Source organism: Cavia porcellus, unplaced genomic scaffold (assembly GCF_034190915.1).
Source record: "Cavia porcellus strain 051 isolate PalLab524CR breed Dunkin Hartley unplaced genomic scaffold, mCavPor4.1 scaffold_23, whole genome shotgun sequence".
Lineage (NCBI taxonomy): Eukaryota > Metazoa > Chordata > Mammalia > Rodentia > Caviidae > Cavia > Cavia porcellus.
The window spans coordinates 8,277,245-8,303,530 of record NW_026947506.1 but is presented as its reverse complement, the minus strand read 5'-3'; the positions used below and the strand labels follow the sequence as shown (position 1 = coordinate 8,303,530).

General features: G+C 45.6%; 1 protein-coding gene and 1 long non-coding RNA gene across 7 annotated transcripts in view; one reads left to right on the top strand and one right to left on the bottom strand.

Moving 5' to 3' along the window:
* Window positions 1–26,286, top strand: part of Parg (poly(ADP-ribose) glycohydrolase) — a 105,486-nt gene that overhangs the window by 71,623 nt on the left and 7,577 nt on the right. For 4 of the 6 annotated variants that reach the window (XM_005002049.4, XM_013148597.2, XM_013148596.2 and 1 more), the window contains 3 exons: window positions 11,908–11,986; window positions 13,611–13,719; window positions 19,520–19,625. The exons of 1 other annotated variant lie outside the window; for it this stretch is intronic. In XM_005002049.4, the coding sequence (XP_005002106.2) occupies window positions 11,908–11,986; window positions 13,611–13,719; window positions 19,520–19,625 (294 nt within the window). The remainder of the gene's footprint in view (window positions 1–11,907; window positions 11,987–13,610; window positions 13,720–19,519; window positions 19,626–26,286) is intronic. One more of the 6 variants, XM_063233779.1, reaches the window with a different exon arrangement.
* Window positions 1,327–4,351, bottom strand: LOC134472424 (uncharacterized). Its single transcript, XR_010042233.1, has 2 exons — window positions 3,654–4,351; window positions 1,327–2,378 (listed from the first exon to the last, which is right to left on the bottom strand). It is a non-coding gene; the product is annotated as an uncharacterized LOC134472424 (long non-coding RNA).

Here is a 26,286-nt window from a genome sequence, read left to right as displayed (position 1 = left end):
CTCGGCTCTTTTGCCAGTTTGCTCTGCCGTTTTGCTTTGTCACTTTTGCTCCACCATGTTGCCTTACCTTTTGTAAGCGCTCCCTGGTAAAGCGGCTCTTAGCAACTTAGACCACGTGTAGACATCTAGTCTCGATTCTTATCCTTGTGCTCTGCTACTATGATGAAGTCAACCAAAAGTCGTTCATTATCTGAGTTTATGTTGGACACTAAGAACGGAAGCTTAGCGAAAGAATGTCTTCTTCATGAGCCACACGATACTGGAATAGAAACGCAGGCCTCTGTAGTTCTCAGTGTGGCCTCAGCCACCCATCAGCCTCCTGTCTACATTTGTTTGTCATCCTGTAGGCACAGAGGGAGCGAGCGGGTAGTCAAGAAGTTGCTGAGGGAGCGTGAATGGGAAGAATCACAAAGCAGCATGAGAACTGGCACAGGTCCCTTGTTAGGCAACTAAATCCTTTGACCATGTGTCTGAACACGCTTCCGAGAAGCTCTGAAGGTCAGGAGTCTGGCTGGCCCCATCAGTTTGCTATGTCAGCAAGTTCTTTAAGAGACTTTCACTTTTTAGCACTTAAGCTGGATTTGAACTGAAGACTCAGAACAAAACATCCCATCCTTTCTTAAGATGAATTTGCATCCTTGAAATTAAAAACCTTCATAGCACGTTGAGCATTTAAACGCAAAATTAAAGTGAAAAGGGTCACTGGTGTTGACCTTTGGATTCTGACTTACCTGCAGCACTGCAGAGTGACTGGAAAGATGCAGAGCCACGGCTCGCCTTCACATCTGTAATTACCTCGGCCAAGAACATTTGGGGTGACTTTTCACTTGGCATTTTTCCCACGTCCACTTAACTCTATTATAGTGCTTCCTAATTAATATCTGTGATGTGGTGCTCCTTTAATGGAAATGGCCATTTCATCATCTATTTGATGTCTGGATTTCTGCCATCTCCCTTCTTAGGAGACTCTTAGCCATGCCCTGCAATCTATCTGCCTGATCAATTCCATTCCTTCACTGATGCACCCAGGCTCTGCGAGCTAATGGCTGTGACTGTGCTGCCTGAATCTGTAGAAGAGTCTCAGAAATTGGAAATAAATTAAATTTATCATCATTGTGGGACATCTGGTTGCAGTCAGACTTTTAAATGAATATGAAACATGTCAGGCAAGCAGCAAATACTTTTATGCAGACAGCGTCATCCCTCTGTTTGCTGTGATCTTCCCTGCAAGAGTCTTTGACTAAGTAGGGGTGGAGGAAAAGAGAACTCTGGCCCTCCCCTGTCGATGTCCGCTCCCGGCCGGCAGGAAGGACACACAACAAAGTCTGGTAGTGGACAACCTTTTCTTTTTATTTTCCTTCTCCGTACAGCCTGCCCTGGGTTCTCCCAGCTGAAGCCTCCTCTGGTCCGCTCCCCGCGGCTCCTTTTGTGCTTCAGTCTGCCCCAAAGCCTCTACCGGTCCGCTCTCCGCGGCTCCTTTTGGGCTTTTACTTCTGGGCTTCTACCTGGCTTCTTCTTCCGCCCAGGGGTGGCACCGGTATATATACGGGTACAGTGTCCAATCATGTTAAAGTAAGCAAGGCAAGCTGATTGGCTAACATCATCAGTTGCCAGGCAGACTATATTGTTGAGCGGGTTGTTTACGCGGTAAGCAGGAAACTAACATATTCGATGGGAGGGGTAATCTACCTCAGGCTTTGCTCTTTACCACAGGCCGCACGTCCGCCGCGCAAGGCGAGCTATCACAGACGCGGCTCCCAACATCTCCCCCTATTTTATTTTTTATGAATGTGCGCATCGTAGCCCTTCCTGGACTGGGTGCAGAGGCTTATGCCCTATGTGTAGGCCCACCGTAGGTCCTTGGCTTAGACCCTGGTTGGCCATGCCATGGTCTGCCAAGGCCCTGAGGCCCTCGTCCTTTTTCTAGGGCCAGGCACAAACTGGACGGAACCTGGATGCACACAAGCTTGCACTCATTTCCTCTCCGTAAAGAAATCCCCTCGGAGAGAAATTTAGACCTGGGCAGCATCTAACAGTCCAGCGGCTTACGTGCAGGATGGGGTAGGGCCTGGCTTAGGTCGAGTCGTGCTGGGGAGGCACGCTCTTACCCGTCATTGACTCACCTACCCTGCTGTGTATTGTCACCTTATGGAGGAGAATGAGGGATGCCCGCCATATCTAGACTCGGTCGTGGGCCAATTGAGCAAGCCATGCATATGCCTGAGGATCTTCTTGTCCATTTCGGGCTACCGCTATTTCTATTCATCTTATTGGTTGGTCTGTGATGGATCTCCAGTAGGGCAGGTCTGATCTTCAGTCGAGGGCTTTGTTGCCCGTGTCAGTCTCTCCGGTATCCACAGTGGTTCTCGTCCCGGTTCCTGTGGGAAAACACAAACCGCGCCTCGGTTCCAGCTGACTACCGGATCCGGGCCCATCCATTGTCATGCCATAGATAACCGCGCCTTTGGAGGCAGGCCTTGGCTTACTCCCCCTTTTTGTTTTTTATTTTTTATTTTTTATTTTTATCTTTTTCGTTTTTTTTTTTTTTTTTTTTTTTTTTTATTGGTACCAGGGATCGAACTGGCGATTGCCTGCTTACAAGGCAGGCGCTTATGCCGCTGAGCTAAATTCCCAGCCCCTATTTCCTCGACCGGCGTTTTTCTCAGCCTGCTCGGCAGAGAACTCTGTGTACCAGGCTCGCCAATCCAGGTAACTACCCGAGGGCAGACACGCCTTTGCCAGCTGAATCCAGTCCGCGGGGGTGAGGGGCCCAGAAGACAGATTCTCCAGCATGGCAATGGTGTAAGGCGCAGTCGGCCCAAAGGTTGTAACTGCATTTTTAAGTTCTCTAATCTGCTTTATCTCAAAAGGCTCCCATACATTGCGTCCCTGGCCCATAGCTACTTGTACAGGAAATATCCCGTAGGGGCCACTATCTATCCCAGGTGGATGTACCTCATGAGACAAGCGTCCCCCCTGCCAAAGCCGCCTGTAAAAATACCGACCCGCCGGCGGCGGAGCATAAGACAGCGGCCGTGATTGGGCGGAAAATGGGGGCCCGTGCATCACTTCCTGTTCTGGCGAAAGGGGAGAGAGCTCCCAGGCGGCCGCCTCGTGGCGAGGAATCGCCTCCGGAAACGGCCCCCAAGGTGGGGCGGAAGGCTTCGCCTCCCTCTCGCGCCGGGGAGCGCTCAGGAGCTCTCTACTCCTCCGCAGACCAGGTTGAGCAGAGCGCAATTCGCGGGGCAACACTGGAAAAGAACCCTGCGACTCCTTATTGAGCGACTTAGGCTCCTGACAGCTGGTCTCTTTGGCCTCCTTGCCATTCAACTTTCCCTCGTCCTCGGAGTCAGACGACTCCGAGGCTAGAGCCCCGTCCTCCTCCTTAGCATCCTTGTTCCCCTTGACGGACCCCTCTCGGGAGCTCCCTGACTGGGCCTGCTCAGATACCCTGCGTACTTTTGTAAGCTCTTGAGAGCTTTCTCCACAACCACCCTCGCTCTTAGTGTTGCTACCTAACATGTTTCCCATCTTTTAATATGTTACTCACCGCGTGAGGCCCAAGGAATCCGCCACTTACGCGTGAGCCTGAGGGGAGTCTAAAAGCCCTGTAGGTGCACGCCACCCAGAGCCCAGGCTTATCCCCAACTCACCTGTCTCGCAGCTCTGTACTGGAGCGTTGTCCACTTCCACGTCTCGGGGGTGATCAGTCCCCGGGCGGGCCTCCAAATGTCGATGTCCGCTCCCGGCCGGCAGGAAGGACACATGACAAAGTCTGGTAGTGGACAACCTTTTCTTTTTATTTTCCTTCTCCGTACAGCCTGCCCTGGGTTCTCCCAGCTGAAGCCTCCTCTGGTCCGCTCCCCGCGGCTCCTTTCGTGCTTCAGTCTGCCCCAAAGCCTCTACCGGTCCGCTCTCCGCGGCTCCTTTTGGGCTTTTACTTCTGGGCTTCTACCTGGCTTCTTCTTCCGCCCAGGGGTGGCACCGGTATATATACGGGTACAGTGTCCAATCATGTTAAAGTAAGCAAGGCAAGCTGATTGGCTAACATCATCAGTTGCCAGGCAGACTATATTGTTGAGCAGGTTGTTTACGCGGTAAGCAGGAAACTAACATATTCGATGGGAGGGGTAATCTACCTCAGGCTTTGCTCTTTACCACAGGCCGCACGTCCGCCGCGCAAGGCGAGCTATCACAGACGCGGCTCCCAACACTCCCCCTTTTTTTCCCCTTCTGTCAGGAGTTTCTCTGCAACACCCCATAAATAACTTCAGTACCAGAGGTTGTTCAAGGTTTCTAAGGTGTTCGGTCTGATGAGTACAGTGGAGCAGAAGACTGGTTCAGCCACACATTGGTGCTCCGCTGCTTTGAAACTGGTCAAATTAGGTCCTGGGCATTTTGATCCAAAAATGTTGTCCCACTGTTTGTTACTTGTTTGGTACTGGCCACTCAGAACCTGAGTGTCACTTGCCTCAGGACTTACCACCCTTTCCAGCCAAAACAGTTTGGTGCTGGTTTTCAGTACTCTGCCTGCCTCCTGGAACCCGCCAATGACAGCTACTGTGGTACTGCTGTGTATTAGGGTTAAACCAGCCCAGTAGCAAATCAGATCATCGCAGACATCTCAAGTCCTTACCTTCTTCTGAATGTCAGCAGAACTGGCAGGGAAAGTGCTGCCAGTCATTACTGCTGCACAGAAAAGAGGAAAAAACAAGTCAGCGTGTGTTCCTGGCTACCTTGGGTCCCTGTGGCCAGCAGACTGACCAGGTCACTTTTAACCTCCATGTAGATAAGCCACATAGCTTTGTTTTATCTGCTCCCTTACAAATGAAGTCTAATCACACCAATTCTGATTTTTGTATGGTTTTGAAGGGTTTTGTGTCTCCTGATCTCGCTATGGTTCTTTACCATGCTGTAGAGATGTGAGCTGCTGTATATGAACTAGGCACGTGGTGCCTTGAGGTTAAGTATCTCTGGACTCGTCATTTGAGTCTCAGTGGATCCAGTGCCCTTTCTGTTTTGCTCATGTTAGTTTATCGGCCTGGTAGTTATTCACATGCCTTTTATGTTTCTGCACTCTAAGATGCTGATGTGAACACAAATGCTAATAAGTTACAATCCTTGCCTTTGAGGAACTGACAGTCCAGTGTGGCGGGACTGACAGAAAGTGTGCAGCGTGGTAAATTTTCCACCCGTGACTCTGCCCCTGAAACCATCTTTGCTCATGTTTTCATTGAATTGTTTGGGTTTTCTTGTATTTTTACATTTTGAAAGCACTTCCTATTTTGTATATAAATTCATTATCAGATACATGTATGATGGAACAGAAATTTTTAAATTTTAAGTCTTAGTTTTTAGTTGTTATGAAGTTTTTTCTCTTTTGAGTTCTGTTCATAATTTTGAAATTATATCACACAAATCCCTCAACTCTTCTTTTTCTGAGTTGTATTGATGAATTTTAGAATACATTTTTCAGTGTTCAACCAAAAAGCTTGCCGAAATTTAGAAACTGCTTTGTTCCCTAGATCAGTTTGGGGGAAACTGACATCCTAAAACCATATTTAGTTTTGATTTGAATATTGTACATCTCTGTTATTCAGGTACTTTTTAACTTTCCTCAGTAATAATTCATAGTTTTTATTCTGCCCTTCATGGTATTATAAATAGTTTTGTATTTTTAACTGCAGTTTCCAGTTTCACTCTAATCCCTTGCTGCTATGTGAAAATGCAGTTCATTTTCAGATAACAGTTTAATATATTAAATCCTCTATTGATGTTCCATACACACTGCCACAGGACCACAGAAGGGAGCAGCCAGCCCTGCTTACTGCATAAGGGAAGGCTTGGCGTAACAACAACATGAACTTTGTAATCACTTTCATGATTTGTAACGAAGGTATCTTGCCCAAGATTCTAGATGAATTTATAGGAATTACAGTACAGGGCTGGTGATATAGAGTACCTGCCTAACATGCATGAGGCCTTGGGTTCAAGTCCCAGTACCACAAAACAATAACAACAATGAAGTGTAAATGACTTTTAAGTTACTTTTAAGAAGCAGTGTACTAAACAACCTGGGAACCCTAGTAATGAGTGTAAGTTGTTTAACAATTTATTATTGGAAAACATAAACTACATTTAAGAACATTATCATATATTTTATATGTGTGTATAAATAATTTGTAAGCTTACACAAATATGGCATGGAATTTTTATATGCTCTTTACTAAGATTTGGCCACTTTTTTTTTTTTTTCGTATTTTTCTTTTTTATCGGTACCGGGGATCGAACTCACGACTGTCTGCTTGCAAGGCAGGCCCTTATGCCACTGAGCTAAATCCCCAGCCCCTATTTGGCCACTTATGTTTTTGCCTCATTTGCTTCAGCTTTTTTCCTAGTCTTAAAATATTCAGTATGTATTGGAAACATTATCTTCTTTTTTCTCCTAAATATTTATATTTCCTAGGAATTAGGATAGTCTCTTTCAGGCAGCACGGCACAGTTATCAAAATCAAGAAGTTTAAATGGATACGATTCTGTTAACCCTAGCCTGGGTTTCAGTTTTGTCAGTCACCCTAAAAAGCTCTTGGTAGCTTCTCCCCGTCTCCAGCCAGTCCAGCCTGATACCTTCTTTTCCTTTTCATGTGTCCTCCGGGCTGGGGGCACATTTCTCCGTCTCCCTGTGTGTGTGCATTCTGGCAGGCGTCCCACAGCGTGACACTGTCCTGCTCCTGGCTCTTCTCCCCCCAAGTCCCCCGGACGGGGTGGTGGCTGGTCTGCCAGGTTTCTTCTCTGTCAGAGTCTTTTACTTCATCATCAGTCGGTAATTTGTATCTTACATAATAACCTGTCATCACCAAGGCTTCACCTACTAATGTTAGCAACCATTGGTATTTTCTTTAGCTTCCATGACACTAGCATTGTAGAGCAAATTCTGCCACCAGCGTCGTGGGAGGAATTCAGGTCCTGAACTGAAGTCAGTACTGTGTTCTGCATTTAGTAGTTGGTGTTCTACCGTAAGAAAGGACTACTTCTTCATCCTTACTTATTAGTAGGGGCTTTACAGAGAACAGATTATTATTGCTTCTGTCATCCGTGAATGCTGCGTTGCCCCACATTTGATCGGGGTGCTCCTTCCAGCTGTTGTATTCCTTTGTCATAGGTCCGTTGTGTTTGGATGCAGTTGTTCTGGAGCAGCTCCTTTTTTAGCACCAGACGATGTTCTAGATCCATCTTGTATATTCCCTGCCCCTGCTGTAACACTGCACCCTTCACCAAGGAGTTTTTAACTATCTTAACTATGTACATATATATACATATACATACACATACACATATGTTACTTTCAGCTTCTCCCACTAGTGAGACAGTATGATGTCTACATATGTGTGTAGGGGCTGGGGATTTAGCTCAGCAGCATAAGCACCTGCCTTGCAAGCAGGCAGTCTTCAGCTCGATCCCCAGTACCAATAAAAAAAAAAAAATACATATGTGTGTCTTATTTATTCCACTAATGAGTATGTTCTCAAGTTGCATCCATTTACCTATAAAAGTCTCCAGCTTATTGGTTATGGTTGAGTAGTACTCCATTGTATAAAAAGTCTCATCTTTTTTATCTGCTCCTCAGTGGATAGACATTTAGGTTGTCTCCAAGATCTATTGCACATTATGTTGCTATAAACATGGGTGCACATATATCACTGTGGTTTGATACTTTTAATTCTTTTGGGAAGATACTCACAGGGAGTAGCTGGGTTGAATGGGACATCTAGGTCTAGTTTTTTGAGGAGTCTCCACACTGGTTTCCACGGTGGTTGTACCAGTCTGCATTCCCACCAACAATGAAGAAGGGTTCCTTTCTCCCCCACAGCCCCTCCAGCATTTGTTATTGCTTGATTTCTTGACAGTCGCCATTCTTTCTGGGGTGAGGTGGAATCTCAGTGTTGTTACACTTCTCATCTCTTGAATGACCATTGATGTTGAACATTTTTTCACATATTTGTTTGTTGTTTGTATTTCTTCATCTGAGAAGCATGTGTTCATCTCAGATGCCCATTTTTGGATTAGGTCTTTAAATCTGAGAGGACTGATTTTTTTTTTATTGTTCTCAGTAGTAATCTTTTATCTGAGGTACATCTGATAAACATTTTATCTCATGTTGTCGGTTATCTCTTCACTCTGTTGGTGGTTTCTCTTGCTGTGCAGAAGGTTTTCAGTGGGGTGAGATACCAATTGTTGGTTCTTTGTAATAGTTCCTGTGTAATCAGGGTTTTGTTCATAAAATCTTTAGCTACACCTACCTATGTCTTCTAGAGTTTTACCTACCTGTCTTCCAGCAGATTTAATGTTTCTGTTTAAATGTTAAGATCTTTGATCCATTCTGATTTTAACTTAGTGCATGGTGAAAGATACAGGTCAAGTTTTAATCTTTGGCATGAGTAGAGCCAATTTTTCCAGCACCATTTATTAAAGAGATTATCTTTCTTGCAGCGAATATGTTTGGCACATTTGTCAAAAATAAAGTGGCTTAGAGTATCTTCAGTTGTGTCTGCATCTTCTAACGTGTCCCATTGATCTTTGGGTCTGTTTTTTGGTCAGTACCTTGTTTTATTATAGTAATTTTGTAATGTAATTTCAAGTCAGGGGTTGTGATGCTCCTGTCTTGTCTTTATTGCCCACGTTGCCTTTGTTACTCTAAGTCTTTGCTTGTTCCAGATGAATTTTAGCGTTGCTTTCTCTAATACTGTGAGGTACACTATTGGAATTTTGGTTGGGGTTGCACTGAATCTGTGTAACAGTTTGGAAGCACGGCCGTTTCCACTACGTTAGTTCTTCCTACCCAAGAGCACGGGGTGTCTGCGTTTTCTAATATCCCTTTCAGTCTCCTTTTTCAGAGTGCTGCACTTGTCAGTGTAGAGATCGCCCACATCCTTCATTAGGTTCCTTCCCGGCTATGTCGTTTTTGAGGTGCTGTGGTGGAAAGTGTTATTCCCCTCATTTCTTTCTCAGTAAGCTTGTTATTCACATATAGGAATGCTATTGTTTTCAGAATTGACTTTGTATGCAGCTACGTTACTGAATTTGGCATCTCAGATTTTAGAGTAGTTTTTTAGAAGCCAAGATTTGAGCCAAAATATAATGTTATATCCATGTGTGTGTTTACACACACACACACAGCTGTGAATTCACACACGTACCTTCCTTTCCTCTCCAGCATCACAGCATGCCTTGTAGTCTTTCCATATTTTCTCATGCCAGAATATACAAAAGGTAGTTTCAGAACTGCTAAATAGTGCCACTGAGAAAAGCAGTCTCTGTAGTGTCACTACTTGTTTACAACTTTGTCTTAAGTAAAATTTATACACAGTTTAAGATGTGAAGTGTGTAATACAGCAAGTTTTTGGCAAACACATATACTCTTGTATCCCACCTCTCTGTCAAGATATGGAACGTGTCCATCAGTCACCTCAGAAAATTCCCTGGAGTCCTATATATATCGTTTTGTCTTTTTTAGAACTTCATCTAGACAGAGTTAGATAGTGTTCTATCTTCTTTTCCTCTATCTTCTTTCCCACAGTGTATGGGAAATTTATCTGTATGGTGAATACATCACTAGTTCTTTTTTATTACTAAGAAGTATTCCTCTGTAAGATCGTGCTACATGTTGCAGATTTTCTGTTGATAGGCATTTGGATTGTTTCTGCTTTTAAGTTCTTTGTGCTCTTTATATGTCAACCTGGCTAAGCTACAACCCCCATTCTTCAATGAAACACTAATCTGGGTATGAACTGTAAAGATATTTGATAGGTATAATTAAAGTCCACAATCAATTACCATTCAAAAAGGGAGACTGGTCACAGTAATCTCTAAATGTGCCCCCAAAGCCCCAGTGAGTCATAGGTAGAGCTTTTTGAAGGCAGCTGGATCTGGCATGTGTGATGCTGGCTTAAGGATGCCCCAGCTAGTGTGGTCACTGCCTGTCCTAAGGGTGGGGAGCCCATATAGAGTACAAGGGACAGAAAGAGGGCTGCTGCGGGTGCTGCTTGCTGCTTGCTGCCTTCTGCCTGCCATGGACTGTTTCTCTTCTACGATGCCCCTCTGCCATGGCACCCTGTCCTGAAGGGTGCCAACTATGGACTGAAACCTCTACAAACTGTGAGCCAAATAAACCTTTCCTCATTTCACTTTGAGTGCCAGCTATTTTGTCTCAGCAACTAGAAGAGTCACTTAAGACTTTAGCATGAGGCTCATCAGTTGAAAGATCTTAAGAGCCGAGGAGAAAGCAGTATACCCCAAGGACAGCAGCAGCTGCCCGGGGCGTGGCGCCCTCCCAGAGCTGTGTAACCAGCACCTTGCAGGAAGTCTCTCCAGCTGTCTCCTGCTGGCTCGGTTCCTCTGGTCGGACCCTGACTAATGGACAACTATCACAGATAAACCTACTGTAGACATTTTTCAGTACGGTTTTTGGTTTGTTTGGGTTTGCTTTTTGTGGACATGTATTTTCAGTTTGTATTGAGTAGATACCTGGCAGTGGAAGTTTAGGACAAAAAATGGACTTTTTTCTAAACTGTGTATTCTTTTTCCATTCTAAGAAATCTTTCCTGTCATGTGGATCTGGTGGTATTCACTTGTAATTCTAGCACTGTCCGAGACCAACGCAGGAGGATCACAGGTTTAAGGCCAGCCTGGGTGATTTAGTGTCTAAGCAAGATCCTGTCTGAAAATTGAAAATTTTGAGGAAAGTAATTCAGTGCAAAAGCCCTGAATTCAGTCCCTCACACCAAAAACAAAGGAGGAGGGAAAGCGGAAAGAAGGAAAAGAGGAAGGGTGAAGGGAGCGAGGGGGAGGGTCATAATAAAGCTACTGTCCCGCGTTTTATCTACAGCTGTTATAATTTTGTATTTGTCTGTGCTCTTATCTCAGAATTTTATCTGTAGTGTAACAGTTGAGCTTTATTATTTCTTTCTCCTACGAATGCCTGCTTGTTTCCACAGTGTTTGCTGGAAAATGTACCCTTTCCTGGGCGGCCTGGCCCAGCACCGTTGTTGGCCGGCGGTTGACGGTTGCAGAGTCTGTGTAGTTCTCTCGGTGTCCTTCCTTGGAGCAAGACCGACCTAGTGTACGCTGAAGGAGCTAGATGAGTCCTGTGACTTCCTTGTTCAGAATTTCTCTGCTGGTCTACACTAATGTTTAAATGGACATGCCTTTCTTCTCAAGTACTACCTTCCAGACAGTCTCCCGGGGCGGGGCCCGGTGGTGCACACCTGTAATCTCAGTACTCGGAATGCTGAGGCAGGAGGGTCACCATGAGTGTGAGGCCAGCCTGAACTGCATGCGAGCCTGTCTCAGAAAAACAAAGAATAAGTAAATACAAATTCTACTATGATTATTTAGAATGAAGGTGAATCTCTAGACCAAACACGAGCCTCGTGGCAGTACCCAGTGGACAGTGTGTTTCATTTTCTCTCAGTGGCGTGTCCACACCCGTCGGGACACTGAGTCCTGGACGTTTCCTGCTCCTGACGCGATGGTCAGTGGGGTTTGACAGTTTCATTTCCCATTGTTCGCTGCTAGTGTACAGAGTTAGCTTCCATCTTACTAAGCTTGTGAGCTCTCTTTCTTTCGTTGCTTTTTTAGAATTTGTTCCGTGACCAATCGGGGCATCTTCTTCAGATGGACAGTGTTGTTGTTTGAGGGTCTGACCACGAGTTGAGCATGTGTTCTCCCCTGAGCAGCACGCCCAGCCTGTTCGTTCTTCGCGCTCTTGGTGTCTGTTGCCTCTTCCCCTCTACCTGGCCCCGCGGGGCTGTCCAGCTCAGTGCTGAATGGCAGGGTGCCTTCCCCTGTGCTAGGCTGGGCGGGCTTCCCATGGAGTGCGCAGGCGTGGTCACCAGTTCCTTGTTTCAGGGACGGAGCAGTACAGCGAGTACACTGGCTATGCTGAGACGTACCGCTGGGCCCGCAGCCACGAGGATGACAGCGAAAGGTGAGTCTGTGCTGCCTGGGCTACCGGGCTCAAAAAGAGGCGTGTGGGGGTTACCCTGTGGTGATCTGTGTCCTTCTGCTCTTCGTCCAGCAATTGGATTTTCTTTTTAACCTCAGCATTACAAGTTCATTGTCACTCAAAACTACATGAATGCCAGGTGTGGTGGTGTGCACCTGTGAGTCTAGTACTCAGGAGGCTGAAGCAGGAGGATTGCCAGAATGGGAGTTCAGCCTAACTGCATAGCAAAACCTGTCTCAAAAAGGGGGGGGGGGGTCAGCCCTGATTCTTCCTCCCACTCCGTGGTAGCTGTCTTAGCTTTTCTTTTTTCCAAGTAAACTATCCTTTGTTATATTAAAAAAATTTTTTTTTGAAAACTGCTCGTCTCCATATACCAAAGGAAGGAACAGACAATAAAAACCAGACATCATCATTACTTTTTGTTGTTGATGTTGTTATTTTGCTTGTGTTTTTGTTATTTTTTGATTGTTTGCTTCTTGATACTTTCTGGTTTTTATTCTTTTTAAAGTAAAAAAAAATAACCAGACATCTACAGCAAAACAAGAAAGGCACTTGAGTTCGCTGTAGTTCCTTACCGCTAAGCTGCCGCCTGGGTGTGGTGGAGGTGACTGCCATTCCCGCCATCAGTTCTCAGTGGAGCCTTCGGCCGGCTCATTTCACTCTCAGTCCCTCTGCGCTTACTGGACGGAGGAAGCTTCCCGGGACACTGCCTGGTGCCGCAGACCACCGCCAGCCCTGCGCTGTGCTGTGTGGAACAGACTTCAGACCCTGACTCCTCCGTTACCCAGGCAGATTGTTCTCCAGTGAGCCATCTGGCAGCAGCAAGCTGGCTGCTGCCCAGGTAGCCGAATCTGGGCTGTCTCACATCAGCCTCTGCCTTCTTGCCTTTTTTTGTGTGTAGAATTTCTGGCCACAGTAGTTACCCGTGGTGGGTGTTCACCCCCAGTGATTGTTTACAGACTAACATGAAGGTTTCTGTTGTTGTTCTCCAGAGTGAGGAGTTGCTTGGCATATCAATATGTGAAACTTTATAAACAGATGAAGTATGTAAAATTTTATACATTCCTGAAATTATTGTCCCAGCTAGTGCTTTGTACATCACCAGTCAACATATTGTCTGCTTTGATGATTTTTGTCTTTTAAGAATACTTTCTTGTAGTCAGCATTGAGCACAGTAGGTGGAATACTGCACTGAATTATCAAACATTTTTCATAGCATGTGGCAGCATGTTGATGTTACAGGCCAGTAATTTAGAGCATATCTCTCAAAACAAAGGAGTGATCTACAGATTCCACATCCTTAGTCCAAGAGGGAAACAGAGCCTAAATTCCTTTTGCTTGCTTCCAAATCAGTTCATCTTTGAGACTGGCTCTGATGATGTCTGTGTCCACAATTTGCGTGCGGTGTCTTGATTTTCCTTTTTATTTGATGCCTAACAGTGCACAAAGTGTGTGTCTCAGAGTGTATAAGTGAGACAGTCTCCTGAAAGCCGCAGCACAGATCACTTGTAACGCGTCACCACTGTCCGGTAGTCAGCCGTGTGCCTCGCGGGTGTTGTCTGGGGGCTGCTGCCCCTCATCCTCTGCCCTTTGTGTCCTGACCCAGGGATGGCTGGCAGCGCCGCTGCACCGAGATCGTCGCCATTGACGCCCTTCACTTCAGACGCTGCCTCGATCAGTTTGTGCCTGAGAAGATGAGACGCGAGCTTAACAAGGCCAGTGACCTTATTTCTTAGTTCATGTGGCAGCTGTCATCTATTTACTGCCGTTTTATTAATGCTGAAATTAATGCTTTCTGGTAATTCTTGCAGTGTCAGGACGTCTGCCCACAGCTCTCCTGATTTAATGGCCCTGTCAGCCTGTACAAGATGTACTTTCTATTTTGTAATTGTTTGATTACCGGCGAGGTTGCTGGATAGACTGTCGCTGATGTCAAACCCCACACATGCATTTATCTCATCAGGTGCTTTTAGCCGCTCTGGAACACTGTCATTTTAAGGCCATCTAGAAATGAATGAGCCGTGATCATTTTTTTCAGTCTCCCTAATGACATTTTCTCCATAAAGCATGTGATCAGGGTTAAAACCGATAAGTCAGAATAGTCAAATTAATTACTGTGCAGATACAGGTAAGAGTCCCGTGTTGTTTATGGGTTTGGTGACCTGACATGTTTATGGTGGCAGCTGTGGACTTGGTGCTGCCTGGTGTAATCTTTCTGTTAGCTGCAGAAATGTAAAAATGAGCCAGCTCTATGAGTTGTTCACATTTTCATCACTGGTAACTAAGAAGCCCCATCATCCTGTCGAGGGCTCAGTCCAGTGAGAAGAGCTGCACTGGTGGCCTCGTGGGGCTGCACGTGCCCTGACCATGACAGGATCAGACACAGACAGCCAGGTAACCCAGGGAGTCTTCTGCCACCCTTCCATTTAGTGGGTATTTTGAAAATAATTAGGTTCCTTTTATTATATCTTGATTCTCCGGAGAATCTAATGTGTTAACAGTAATTTTCTTATTTTAACGTTTAGAGTTCTAAATGAATTTGATAAAAAGTCTGAAGCATTATTTTCTGAAGCTGACCTCATATATACATGTTTATGAATGATTCCTGAGAAAAGCTATCCAGAAAGCTAGCTTTCTCTGGCCTGTCAACAGTTTGAAATTTCTCTGCTGACTCGGAAGTCAGACAGACTTGTGCTGTACCTAGTGTCTGTCACTCATGCTGGATGGTGGTGCATGCCTAAGGTCAGCACTCCGGAGCTGGCGCGGGAGGGTCACTGCAAGTTCCCAGCCAGCCTGAACGACGTAGCGAGACCCTGTGCAAAACAGCCAAACAGAGAACATGTAGATTTTGCTAGTAAGTGACTGGGTGTATTTTAAGTGTAATTCTCCTTAGGCCAGTGTGTACCTCAGTGCTCTAGTGCTTGTCCATTGTGTGTGAGGCCCTGGGTTCAATCCCTGTCCATCCCACCTCAATAAAGAGTAGGTAAATGTAACCCTTCTCCCACTGGTACAAATCCTTGCCCTAAAGCAATTGCTGCCATACCCATGAGTCGTGGTAGAGCTTATGAGGTAGAATTAAAAAGTTCATCTCCAGAGTTTTGTCACGGTTTGTTACCTGTACATGTAGAAGGGAATTTGTCTCCTCGTCATTGAAACGATTTGTCTACATGTAGGCAGTAGGTGATCTGGAGAGACCTTATATATGACAGGCAGGTAAAGTGTATCTAACCATAGGCGTACAGCTTATTAACATAAGTTGAAAGGTTAGTTTTTTATGAAGAAGTCGTGCTCTCTAGTGGGAGCGGATCTTTCGCTTTTAGATACTACCCACAGTTAAAATCTTTCTAAAAGGTAACCTTTGTACTTAAACGAGTCTTCTAAGTGATGAAGCAAATAACATCTTGCACAAACCTAATATAAAACTTAGGGTAAACATTTTAGAAGTTGCATAATCATCTCAAATCTCTCAAAATGTTAGATACACGCTAAGGACTTTTTGAGGCCTGAACGAAGCCTAGGAAGTCCAGTGTCAGTTCAGGTACAGAACAGGCAGGCACTGACGCAGATGAGTGATCTTTAATATGTAGTAATACAGCTCTTTATTTGTGTTCGACTTGCCTTTATTTAAATCAGTGCAAATAAGTCTGATCTGTAACTCACAAGATTCTTTTCCGTCAAGTGCAGATTATTTTTTTAAAATAATAAAAATTACAATAGTAAAAGCAATAAAATAATTTCTGTGTCGCAGGCCCTCTACCCAGCACTTCACTGCACTGCCTGATTTTCTTTCTCTGCCCGCCCTCCACCCCCTCCCCAGGTGCTGGGACCTGAACTCTGGTCTGGTGAGTGCAGTGCAGGGCAAGAACTCTCACCAAGCTACTCCCCAGGCCTGAGTGTTCATTCTTCCTGGGGTGGGACAGGGGAGGACTGTTTGTTTGCTTATTTGTTTAGGACAGTTCTTGGCCTCAGGGTGTTTAAATAGTTTGTCCCAGGGCCCAGTGCTGAGCTTAACTGCAGATCCACTGACCTGAGGTCATCCTCCCTTACACATGGGTGGTACAGAGGACTGAACCGAGGGCCCCTTGCAGGCTAGGCGAGTGCCCTGTCACTGAACCCCGCTGCAGCCCAAGATGCTGCCGCACAGAGGTCACTGCACCTGGCTCTGACCTGGGAGACTGGTTCCTGTGGTTTCATCTTAAATCATTGAGACCGGGCCTGCCTTGTTAACATGTGATCTCCTACAAGCATGCTCTCATCCCTCTTCTGTTGTGATCATTAACTTGACTCTGAGTGAAGTACCAAACCGAATCCTTTTCCCAGCATTCTTTACTATGTAATATACTTCTTCAGGAAATTCTAGGTTGCCCGCAGCCTGTTTATTGAATTCCCATGAGGCAAGGAATGCCCACGGGCGTAGCTGATAGCATGTGGGTTTGCGTCTGAGGAAATGTTTGTTTGGGCACACGGGGAAGCATGTGTTATTTCACTCACTGCTGTGTTCAAACTTTATTCTTTCAGCAAAGAATATTCTTCTAATTCTTTGAAAAGAGAAGATAGCATAACTTTGTTAAATGTCATTGGCAACTTAATGAAATATTAATCCAAATAATTTTGGACTTTGTATTTTAAATGAAGCATTCCATTCCTTATTAGTTACATCTGCCTATTTAAAAATCTGTAAGTTTTAGTAACACAGCAGGAATTCCACATAAACCAGGAACACAATTTGGAAAAAGAGTTAATTTTTTGTCGTTATGCTTGTAAGTTTGGGTCTAAAGCACAAGTCTGAATTACACCGTGTCAGATGTCTTGGCATGATTTTTTGCCTCAGTGCGGAACGTGGCTCTCTGAGCTGCGAGGCCTGTTAGCTACTGAGGTGTTACTTGATAGATGATGAGTGAAAGGGCCGTCCACAGAGTGCTTCATTCCCTGGAAGAGGCTCTCTCCGCCTCTGCCACCCTGCTGGACCCACCCGCGTTGTGACCTGCCGCTGGACTTGGTGTTTAATGGAAGGAATCTGTCTTACTTTGTCTAACTGGTGCTGTGAAGCTGTGTTTAATCCTGTGAAAGATCAGCCGGGTGGCATTCTAGAGGAGAATTATCTTTGGCTTTGGAAAGATGTATGACTCCTGCTTGTAAAAGTGGCAAAAAGCCCTGCAAGGGAAGAAAGAAATCACCTATAACGGTGGTGTGTAGCTGTGGTAGGCTTCGTTAGGAACACTGCGTCAGGTCACTGGTAGTGTCAGGTATGTTTGGGGAAACAGTGCCCGTGTGAAGCTCCTTCCTTAGGGACGCAGGACACTCTCGGTCCCTGTTCTCGTCTCTTTGTTTGTTATGATACAGCTCAGTTTCTACTGTAAAAGAGTCTTGATTTATGGCTCTGCCTTGGTCTCCAGCTTTGATGAGATCTCTCTGCTCCCTGGAAAAAGGGAAAGCCTGGGCAGGTCCTCTGAAGAGACCTGGCACAGCTTACACGGTCAGCCCTCTCTAGCTTTGGGTTCTGCATCGGCAGAGTCAGTCAGCTGCACACCAGCCATGGTCCAAAAAAAAGGGAACATGTACAAACTTTTCCTGGAAGAATATATAGCGACCATTCATATAGCATTTACATTCTAAGTAATCTACAGATGGCTTAGGGGTACAGGAGAGTGTACCTAGGTTATACGAAAGTACTACAGGATTCTATGTAAGGGGCTTAATCGTCTATGATCTTTGTTTCTTGGGGATGTCCTGGAACCATTCCTCCACAGGATACTTGCAGGACAGCTGGACTTCCTGTTTCTCACTTTGTACGTGCTTAATTTTAACAGAATGAATGAATTTTGTGTTTAATCATTTGAACGTTATTTTTATGACTAACATGTACTTCTACATAATTTAATTTCTTTGATTAAATCATTAAAAGCAGGTTAATTTCAGTTTCATGGCTTGTTTTTGTAACTGCCACTTTTCAGGGAAATTCATTAATAAGCTTCTGTTACATTTTGTGTCTGATAATGTAAGTAACTTCAAGTGCTTTGTTGAACTAGACAGTTTTAGCTAGTGAAATAAACTGAGCCTGGTTATTAGAGGAAGACTCAGACTGCTCTGCTGTTGCAGTATTAAGTGAGGACGCGGGGAGGAAGCTCAGAGTCCTCCTTTTTGTCCAGGCATCTAAAAAGTATTGACAGGAACGGAATGGCAAAATCATCTTCGTTCTGACGAAGGTTTGTTCTCCCCCTTGTCCATATAATGTCAGATTGTTTTTTGACCAAGAACCTGCCCCCCAAAACTCGAGCTTTCACAAGATTTTTCCAGGAGCTCCACGCGTCTGCTTGTGTCAGCTTCGTATCATAGCATTGAATAATGGCCTGGCACCAGCTCATAGTTAGTATCTGTCAGGATTTACAGCCCAAGAGGGGCAGAAGAAACAGCCTTGTTAATCCATCCAGATGGTGTGTAAAATAAATTTTTATACCTTTGTGGAAACTTCCAAGAACAATTTACTATATTTCTCTGTGTGGATTTCATAGAAGCATCTTTCTTTATCCTTGGTTTTTCTCTGGGAACATCTGTCAGTGATCACTCTTTTAATTTTATTTACTGTTATACATAGGCTGTATTTTGAACTTGGCATGGTACCTGGGAGAACTTAGGGGAGCCTTGCTTTGCTGTTCCTATTGAATTCCTAATATAGTAACCTGATAGCTTCAAAAAGTGGAGAACCCTTTAGAGACAGAAAGATTACTAAGTTGACAGCAAAAAAAAAAAAAAATTGAAATCAGAAACTCTGGTGCCTTAAACCATAATCCCATAATCTTCACATGTACAAAAAGAGCTGTTCGTTTAATTAATATTTGGCCCACATCCTCAGGGCATAGTGTACTTCCCTTAGGTTACTGACAGATTTTTAAATATTCTAGCTTAAGATAGCGCTGCAAAGCTAGAGAATTCTCCAACTGGAGGGGTTTAAATAAGGACAGTGTTATACCAGGTGTGGGAGCCCTTCTTAAAGACAGATGCTTGCTCTTTGCGAGCACCCGGTGGCAGGCAGCACATGTGCAAGCTGAGCACAGCTGCTGATCCAGACCCGGTGACTCGGGAGGGGCAGGGCTGGGTGGCAGGAGAGCAGCTGCCCATGGAGGGCCATCAGAAGCCCTCAGAGAACACTGTGGGAACAAGCGCCTCTCCCAGGGTCTCCCTCTGTCACGGGGATCTGGTCAGTTCTGGAAATAGCTCTGACAGTCCCTTTCCTATTTGTTTGAATTGGAAAAAGAAATTTGAGGACTGCATTGATTTAAGGCATTTGATTGGCTTGTATCAAAACAGGTAACTATCAGACTCTGTCATTTCTTACTCTCTCCTTGTATAATCCCAGGCATTTCTGTTTCTTTGTTTCCCACTCTGCCTTGGCAGTAAGAGAGAGGGAGCGAACAGAAGCTGGATAACAGAAGCGGAAGCGGCCCGGGACGGCGGCTGGCAGCAGCCCTGCTGCCGGGGTCACTCACGCGCTGTGATGTGTCTTTCATCCCGCAGGCTTACTGTGGATTCCTCCGCCCTGGCGTTCCTTCAGAGAGCCTCTCTGCGGTGGCCACGGGAAACTGGGGCTGCGGTGCCTTCGGGGGTGACGCTAGATTAAAAGGTGCGTTGTGGTAAGGAGCATAATGACGTGCTGACCAGGGCGAACGCCAGCCTTCAGGCCACATTTCTAATGCTCTGTCATGAGAGACTAGAAAAGCCTGCAAAAGAAAGACTGTTTGACACTGTCCTTTTTTCCTTATGTTTGAAGGAATTCTTAGTCTCATTTGCTATTTTTGCAGAGGTTTATCTCTTTGATCCATGAGCCACCGCATTTAATTGAATATAGGAAGTTGAGGGGGAGGGAAAGGCCAAAGAGGCTGTGCAGTTTCACAGCAGACCACCCAGCAGCGCTTTCCCTTGCTGGGGGGATTTCTACGGGCAGAGCGGTGTGGCCGCCTCCTTCCTTCACTGAGCTGAGGGGCCTGGCACGGAGTGCAGAGGTGAATGGGACACAGCCTGGCCAACCTGTGAGAGGGGCGAGCCGTGACGGCACTGCGCTGCGGGTGCTGCTGTGCGGCAAGATGAGGAGCCCAGGGCGCCCGGGAGCCACGGGGGCTTCTCCCTTTTCACTGTGCATGGCAGAAAAAATGGCAAACCTGACCAAAGCTAGTGGCTGTTCCTGGACCCTGGCATTTGCTCTGCTTTTGAAGGCATCATTTCTTAGGATTGTTTCCGGTTCCACTTCCGTCCAGCTGGCCTGGTGAGCAGCAGGGCCTTCATCTCAGACTGCACCCCGCTATTGGGAGCCTGGGCCTCAAGTCTGGGAAGTCCCTGGAGTGACTCAGAATTCGGAGGCCCGGTGCTTCCAATAGCTGTTTTACTGGGAAGGCTACCTGCAGGGGGAGGCTTGGGTGGGACCCAGAACTCCGACAGCCTCCCCGTGTCTTGTCGCCACAGCTCTGTGCAGGAGGAGCTACGCTTGCCTTCCGTGCTCAGCAGTTTACTGAGCTTTGATTGCGTGGCCTTGATTGATTATATCCTGACCCAGTGATTGAACTTGGTCTCCCTGGAGATGGGGCTCTCACACCGCCTCATTAGCATAACAAAGACCCTAGCTCTGCTCAGGCCGTTTTTTGGGTCTTCAGAGCTGCAGCCGCGAACCCAGGACAAGACCCAGCTGAGTTCTTTGTTTTACAGTAATTATCAAAGTAACAATAAACGATGAAAGCAAACATGGCCTTGATAGCCAATCTAGACAGAATAAAGTCCGTCTCCTTGGGAATAGAACAGTTGACTCTTGTCTTAGTGTAACTGCCTTCACCCCAGCGGTAAGGGCCTGTCACTGTTTTTATAAAAGTGACACAGTTATTTCTTTTGATTATCCAGAGAAATACTGTAAGTATGTAAAAATCACCAGAACCTGCTCCTGTGTAATAATGTGTGTAACTACTTGGTATTAATGAGGTCGCACTGTGTATTCTGCTTTTGAAAACACTGCAGTCTCATGAACAGTTTCAGCATCGAGTGTAGATGTGGCCAGCGGTTACCGTTGTGTGCTTCTCTGTCCAGCTCCTTCAGAATGCTCCCCTCATTCCACGCACGCTTACCCATCATTCTCGCTGCTTTCTGAAGCAGCTCCGGAAGGTCCTTTTGTGTCCTTAGTGCACTGTCCTGTCTGCCTTGATGTCCTGGCTCAGGTCAGAACGTTTATCGCAGCTCCTGACCCATGGAAACATTACTGCCATGCAACTTCCGGCTCTTCTCACAATCAAAACAACCATGAGAGGGAAGTGTTTGTGACTGGTTCGCGACACTGAGGCAGCTACAATAGCACAGCTAAAGTCGGCTACCAGACCTGCTTCCAAGGGCAAGAACGATGGCATAAACAAGGGAGGACTTGTGGAGGTGTGTCTGGTTGGTGTGTCTTCATAAAATGTTTTTTATTTACACATCACAGCTTTTTATCAGCCCTTGTACTGTAATGTGTTAGTAGCTTACAGGAGAGAGAGAGAGAGAGCCCACGGAGTCTTCACCCGGGGTAGTCACTTGTTTCCTTTCCGTGTCTGATAAGCCGTGAATGGTTGTGTTTATAAGCTATCTTCCTAGGTTAATTACTAGAAGTGAGAGCGGCACCCTGTGCCCGCATGCAGACTGCGAATTGCCCTGGAGCACTGTGCCCCTCAGACGGCCTTCCCTGCCTGAGCAGCCGCACACACACAGGACTTCTCAGTCTTTACACTTCTTCTGAGATTCAAGAGTTTGCATGAGTTTCATTGGACATTTTTTTTGTTTTGTGAATTGCTTTTTAATACCTTCTTCCTGTTTACCTTTTCTGGAATAGTTGTATGTTAAGAGTTGCTAATTGTTTAATGATTGTATGTTACAGGCATTTTCCAAGTTGTTTTGTATTTATTTCAACCTTTGGGATGTAGCCACACTAAAGTTTTTCACGTGTGTATTTCTGTGATTTCGTTAGAAAAAAATCTTCCTATTCCCTCATTCTAAAGATTTTCACCCACAGTTTTTTGTCCTGCAACACTTCCTTTTTTTTTTAAATCAGTATTTGAAAGCCCAGAAAAAGACTGTTGGGTTTCTATTTTATGAAAGTCTTTTCCATCCTGAATTCGTTTCAGGAAACCTGTTTTTCACTCTGGGCTTATTGATCCTACAGCAAACACTTTTTTTTTTTTTTTTTTGGCTTTTCTCTTAAGTAAAATGAATGACTAGATTCATGTCATCAATCCAGCAACCACGTCTGCCATAAACCTTGATCTTTTGTACTGGACAATTTGGAAAGCTTTATAAATGTGTTCATTTCTTTCTGTTTCTCTGAGGCTTAAAAGCCTTTCAGATGGCAGCTGTGCTTACTCTGTTGACTGTCAGGGGTAGTGTTCAAAGATTTCCACTGCATGATTCATCTGCTGTTACTAGATTTAAACTTGAGCATAACTCAGTAAGAATGCCGTTCCCTTCATTCACCTGAATGGTCGTTAACACACGAGAAGCAGTTACTGTAATGGCCCTTGGTAGGGGTTGGCTCCTAAAGCTGATTTTTAAAAAGAAAGATACATCTGTGTAATGAGACATTACACAGCCATGAAAAATGGTTATACAAATGTATCTGTGTTACCACAGATTACACAAATATAAATGGTTACCATAATTACATGGATTACCACAGATTACACAAATATAAACGAATTACCACAGATTACACAAACAGTTACCGCAGATTACACGGATTACCATAGATTACACAAATATAAAACGGTTACACAGATACATGGAAAGTGTTTTGGGAGTGTTGCCATGGGAGGCGAGGTTCACACTGGGCTTCTAATTACAGGTAGTTCCAAACCAGGGTATTTTATTTGTGGCATGTTTCCCAGACCCAGGGATTTGGACTAGGCGGGTGCTCTGCCACTGAGCTATCCCTGGCCCTTGTCATTAACTTTCAGATGGGGTCTCTGAGTTCCCCAGGCCGACCAGGGACTTGTCGTCCTGCAGCGACCCCCTCAGCAGCAGAGACTGCAGGCATGTGCCACTCCACCAACTCAGATGTGTTTGGTGCTTGTCTTTGGTTTGAGATGGGGTCTCTGTGTAGTCCAGGCTGACCTGACTCAAGTGCTGGATTAAAGGCATGGACCAGCTACCCTGGCACAGCGATTCTTTATAGTGCTGCAAAAGCATTGAGCAGAAACCGACCTGCAGGGTTTTTGCCTTGTCCTAGGCTAGCGCTGTGCAGCATGGTACTCCCTGAAGGTGCCAGTCAGCGGCAGGAAGTCGCATCTCCCACCCAGTGCCATGATGGAAAGGGAACAGCCGGAGATCAGTGTGCTGTGCTGTGAGATAGGATGTGTACGAGGCTGCGAGGAGCTGCGTTGTTCCACTTAGGGTACTGGGAAACGGGCTCATCAGGAGTGAGCCCATCATACATCTCCCAGTTTCCACATTCAGACTCTTTTATTGAAAAAACATAGGGCTACAGCTTAGCCTTTCCTCCTCTACAGGGGGAGGTTGTTGGCCAGTGTCGCTAAAAAACAGTTTGAAACTGAACGCGGGAAAACCTGATCGTGGGATCAGTGCCTTCGCACTGTGTGTGTGTGTGTGTGTGTGTGTGTGTGTGTGTGTGTGCACGCGCGCGCGTACGCGCATAGGTTCCCATCCTGCCAGTGCTCTTAAACTGGACCCGCTTACGTAAGTTCCTATCGCTGGGACCGTGTTATCGTAGCCAGCAAGTCAGTAACTACTGGACACATTCCTACTGATACTGAGATTTCCAGCCAGTTTCTGTGACAAACTGACATTAAGTGAAAGGTTTCTGAGATACAAAAACTTAGTATAAGTTTACTTTCCCTCTGACTTCATGTCCACCGTTGTCAAACTTCAATAATGTCTTGCTATTTTCTTTGCTGTCTTAGAATCAAGATAGCTGAGCTCCAAATAAATGTTAATCTGGAGAAGATTGGCACCAGTTTGGAGCCCCATTTGTAAGAGCGGGCAACCAAGGTTTTAGGCAGACTGACAACCTGGCCCAGAGAGACACAGCTGGCGTCCAGCAGACATTCACACTTCCCTGTCTTCCCCAGAAAACAGCATGTGTCCATTGTTCTTATTGCTGGTGTTACTAATGGAGGAGACATTAGTGGAGTGCATTCCGTGTTCTGGGAGTTGTACCTGGAGTGTATCCTTCACCTGTGTAGGCTCACAGCAGTCTGTAGGAGGCTCTGTCCTCTCCCTCGGTGGTAAGAGGACTGACCCAGGCGTAGATAGGTCAGTAACCAGTGGCCATCACACGTAGCACGTGGTGCACACCTGTGATGCTGGCACTCAGGAGGCTGAGGCAGGAGGGTTGCCACAAGTTCAAGGCCAGCCTGCACTACATAGTGGGTTCAAGTCCAGTCTAAACTACATGGTTAAAAAACAAACAGTGAAAAGCAGTGGCTCCAGGAGAAAACAGGTAGAGGAGAAGAGCTGACCTAGAAGCGCTATTATGTGACGAGGAGGGCACTGCAGGGCTGGTGGCAGGGCTCGGCCTCCAGGGCAGCCAGTGGGATGAGCACCCACCAACGGCCTTGGGCGAACGGGGCAGGCACGAATCCGGTCTGAGCCCACGGGGCCTCCTTGCCAGCATGCGTTGAACAGCACGATAAACAGCGTGAGGAGAGTCCGGGGCCTGCACCTGGGGAGAGCTGCTTGGCCGTGCACAGGCAGTGGGGGCGGAGTGGGCGAGGGCCTGGGTGACCTTACACAAACTACGCAGCCTTCTGGTGCCTGAATCCCCTTATTTCCAGAGAGAAATCATCGCCTCTTCCCTGTGAGGATCAGTAAGTTCATCCTCGGGAGCTGTGAGTCGGTGTCTGTGCCCCCGGACCGTGGGGCTAGCAGGTGTCGCTGTGATGACCTGCTAATGGCACAGACCCTCCGTGGCCCAGCAGCCATCATTTACCCGGGTTTTGCTGGGTTCATTTGTTGGAGAAGATGCTATAAATTGTTTTTTGAGGTGGTTATTCATATTTATTTGCATTTCCTTCATAGTTCAACACTTGATGCCAAAAAGAAAATTAAAACCTATCTCCCTGCAGGTTAATTTAAGTGATTATCTTGGCACCTAGTTGTGCTTGAAGTTAAAATTCAATGCTTTTATATCGGATTTGGAATCAGTCCACACACCCTATTAGATTTGTGATTTATCTTCATCTAACTCTTGATGCAAGAGAGCTCATTTAAATCATGAGGTATGTCTCCGGTCTCACACACATTGGGGGTGTCACAGTGAGGTCTGCAGACAGTGCTGTTTAAACGAGCCTTTGTTAGTGACTAGGGTAGAGATGAAGTTATCTTTCTGAAAGTCTCATTTGTGTATTTAGAGTTAACATCTAATACAGGGAAAGAAATTACAGTGGTGATTATGGAATTCTGAACTCCAAGAATGGCGGGATGATCTGATTCACCACCTCCGTAGTGTAGGAGAGAAAAATCAGCAGCTATCGGAAACAGGGGACCAAGTGCCCGTACTCAGCTCCCGGGCCCTGGGCCAGCACTCCACAGACAGGAATGGCTGTGGGCCAGGGCTGGGCATGGAGGTCAGTGGCCAGTGCTTGCCAGGCATGCTTGGTGTCCTGGGTTTGGTCCCAGGTCCACACAAAGGACCAGCCCAGGGGGATGTGGTACAAATTGGTTTGTTTTCTCGCTGTTACTAAAACGCAACCTCTCTATTTTTTTTATAGTATTGTCAAGTTTAATGCCAAACTCTCTGCAGAGCAAAATGGCCTCTGAAACATTTTTAGGATAAATTCTGTGAGGAAACAATTCTTAAGTTTATTAAGGTGGTGTTTTGTGTTAGCTACGAATGGTGAGCAGTATAGTGGGTGATCAAAGGGGATTTTCTCTCCTAAAGGGAAGAGGCGGCACCTCATGGCAATTCATTAGGGTCCATGTTTATGTATAGTGTAGGTTAATTAGAAACCTTTTAAAATGGGTGTACTGAAGCTTTCATGTATGCATAAGTTGGTTGAGCAGTTTTAATTAAAACTTAGCTCTCTTTTTAAGTTAATTAATATCAACACTGAGATTAATGAGACCTAGTTGTGGTCCCTCCCAGGCTATAGATAATAAATACTACTTTGGCTATTTGGATATACTTTGATAAGATTTTAGAATCTTGCAGGTATTATAATACCACATATTCTTCAGATCTCCACTACACCAAATTTTATTAATTCAACTTAAAAGTTTTCCTTCTACATATTCATTTAAAAATAATTTAAAATTTATAAAAA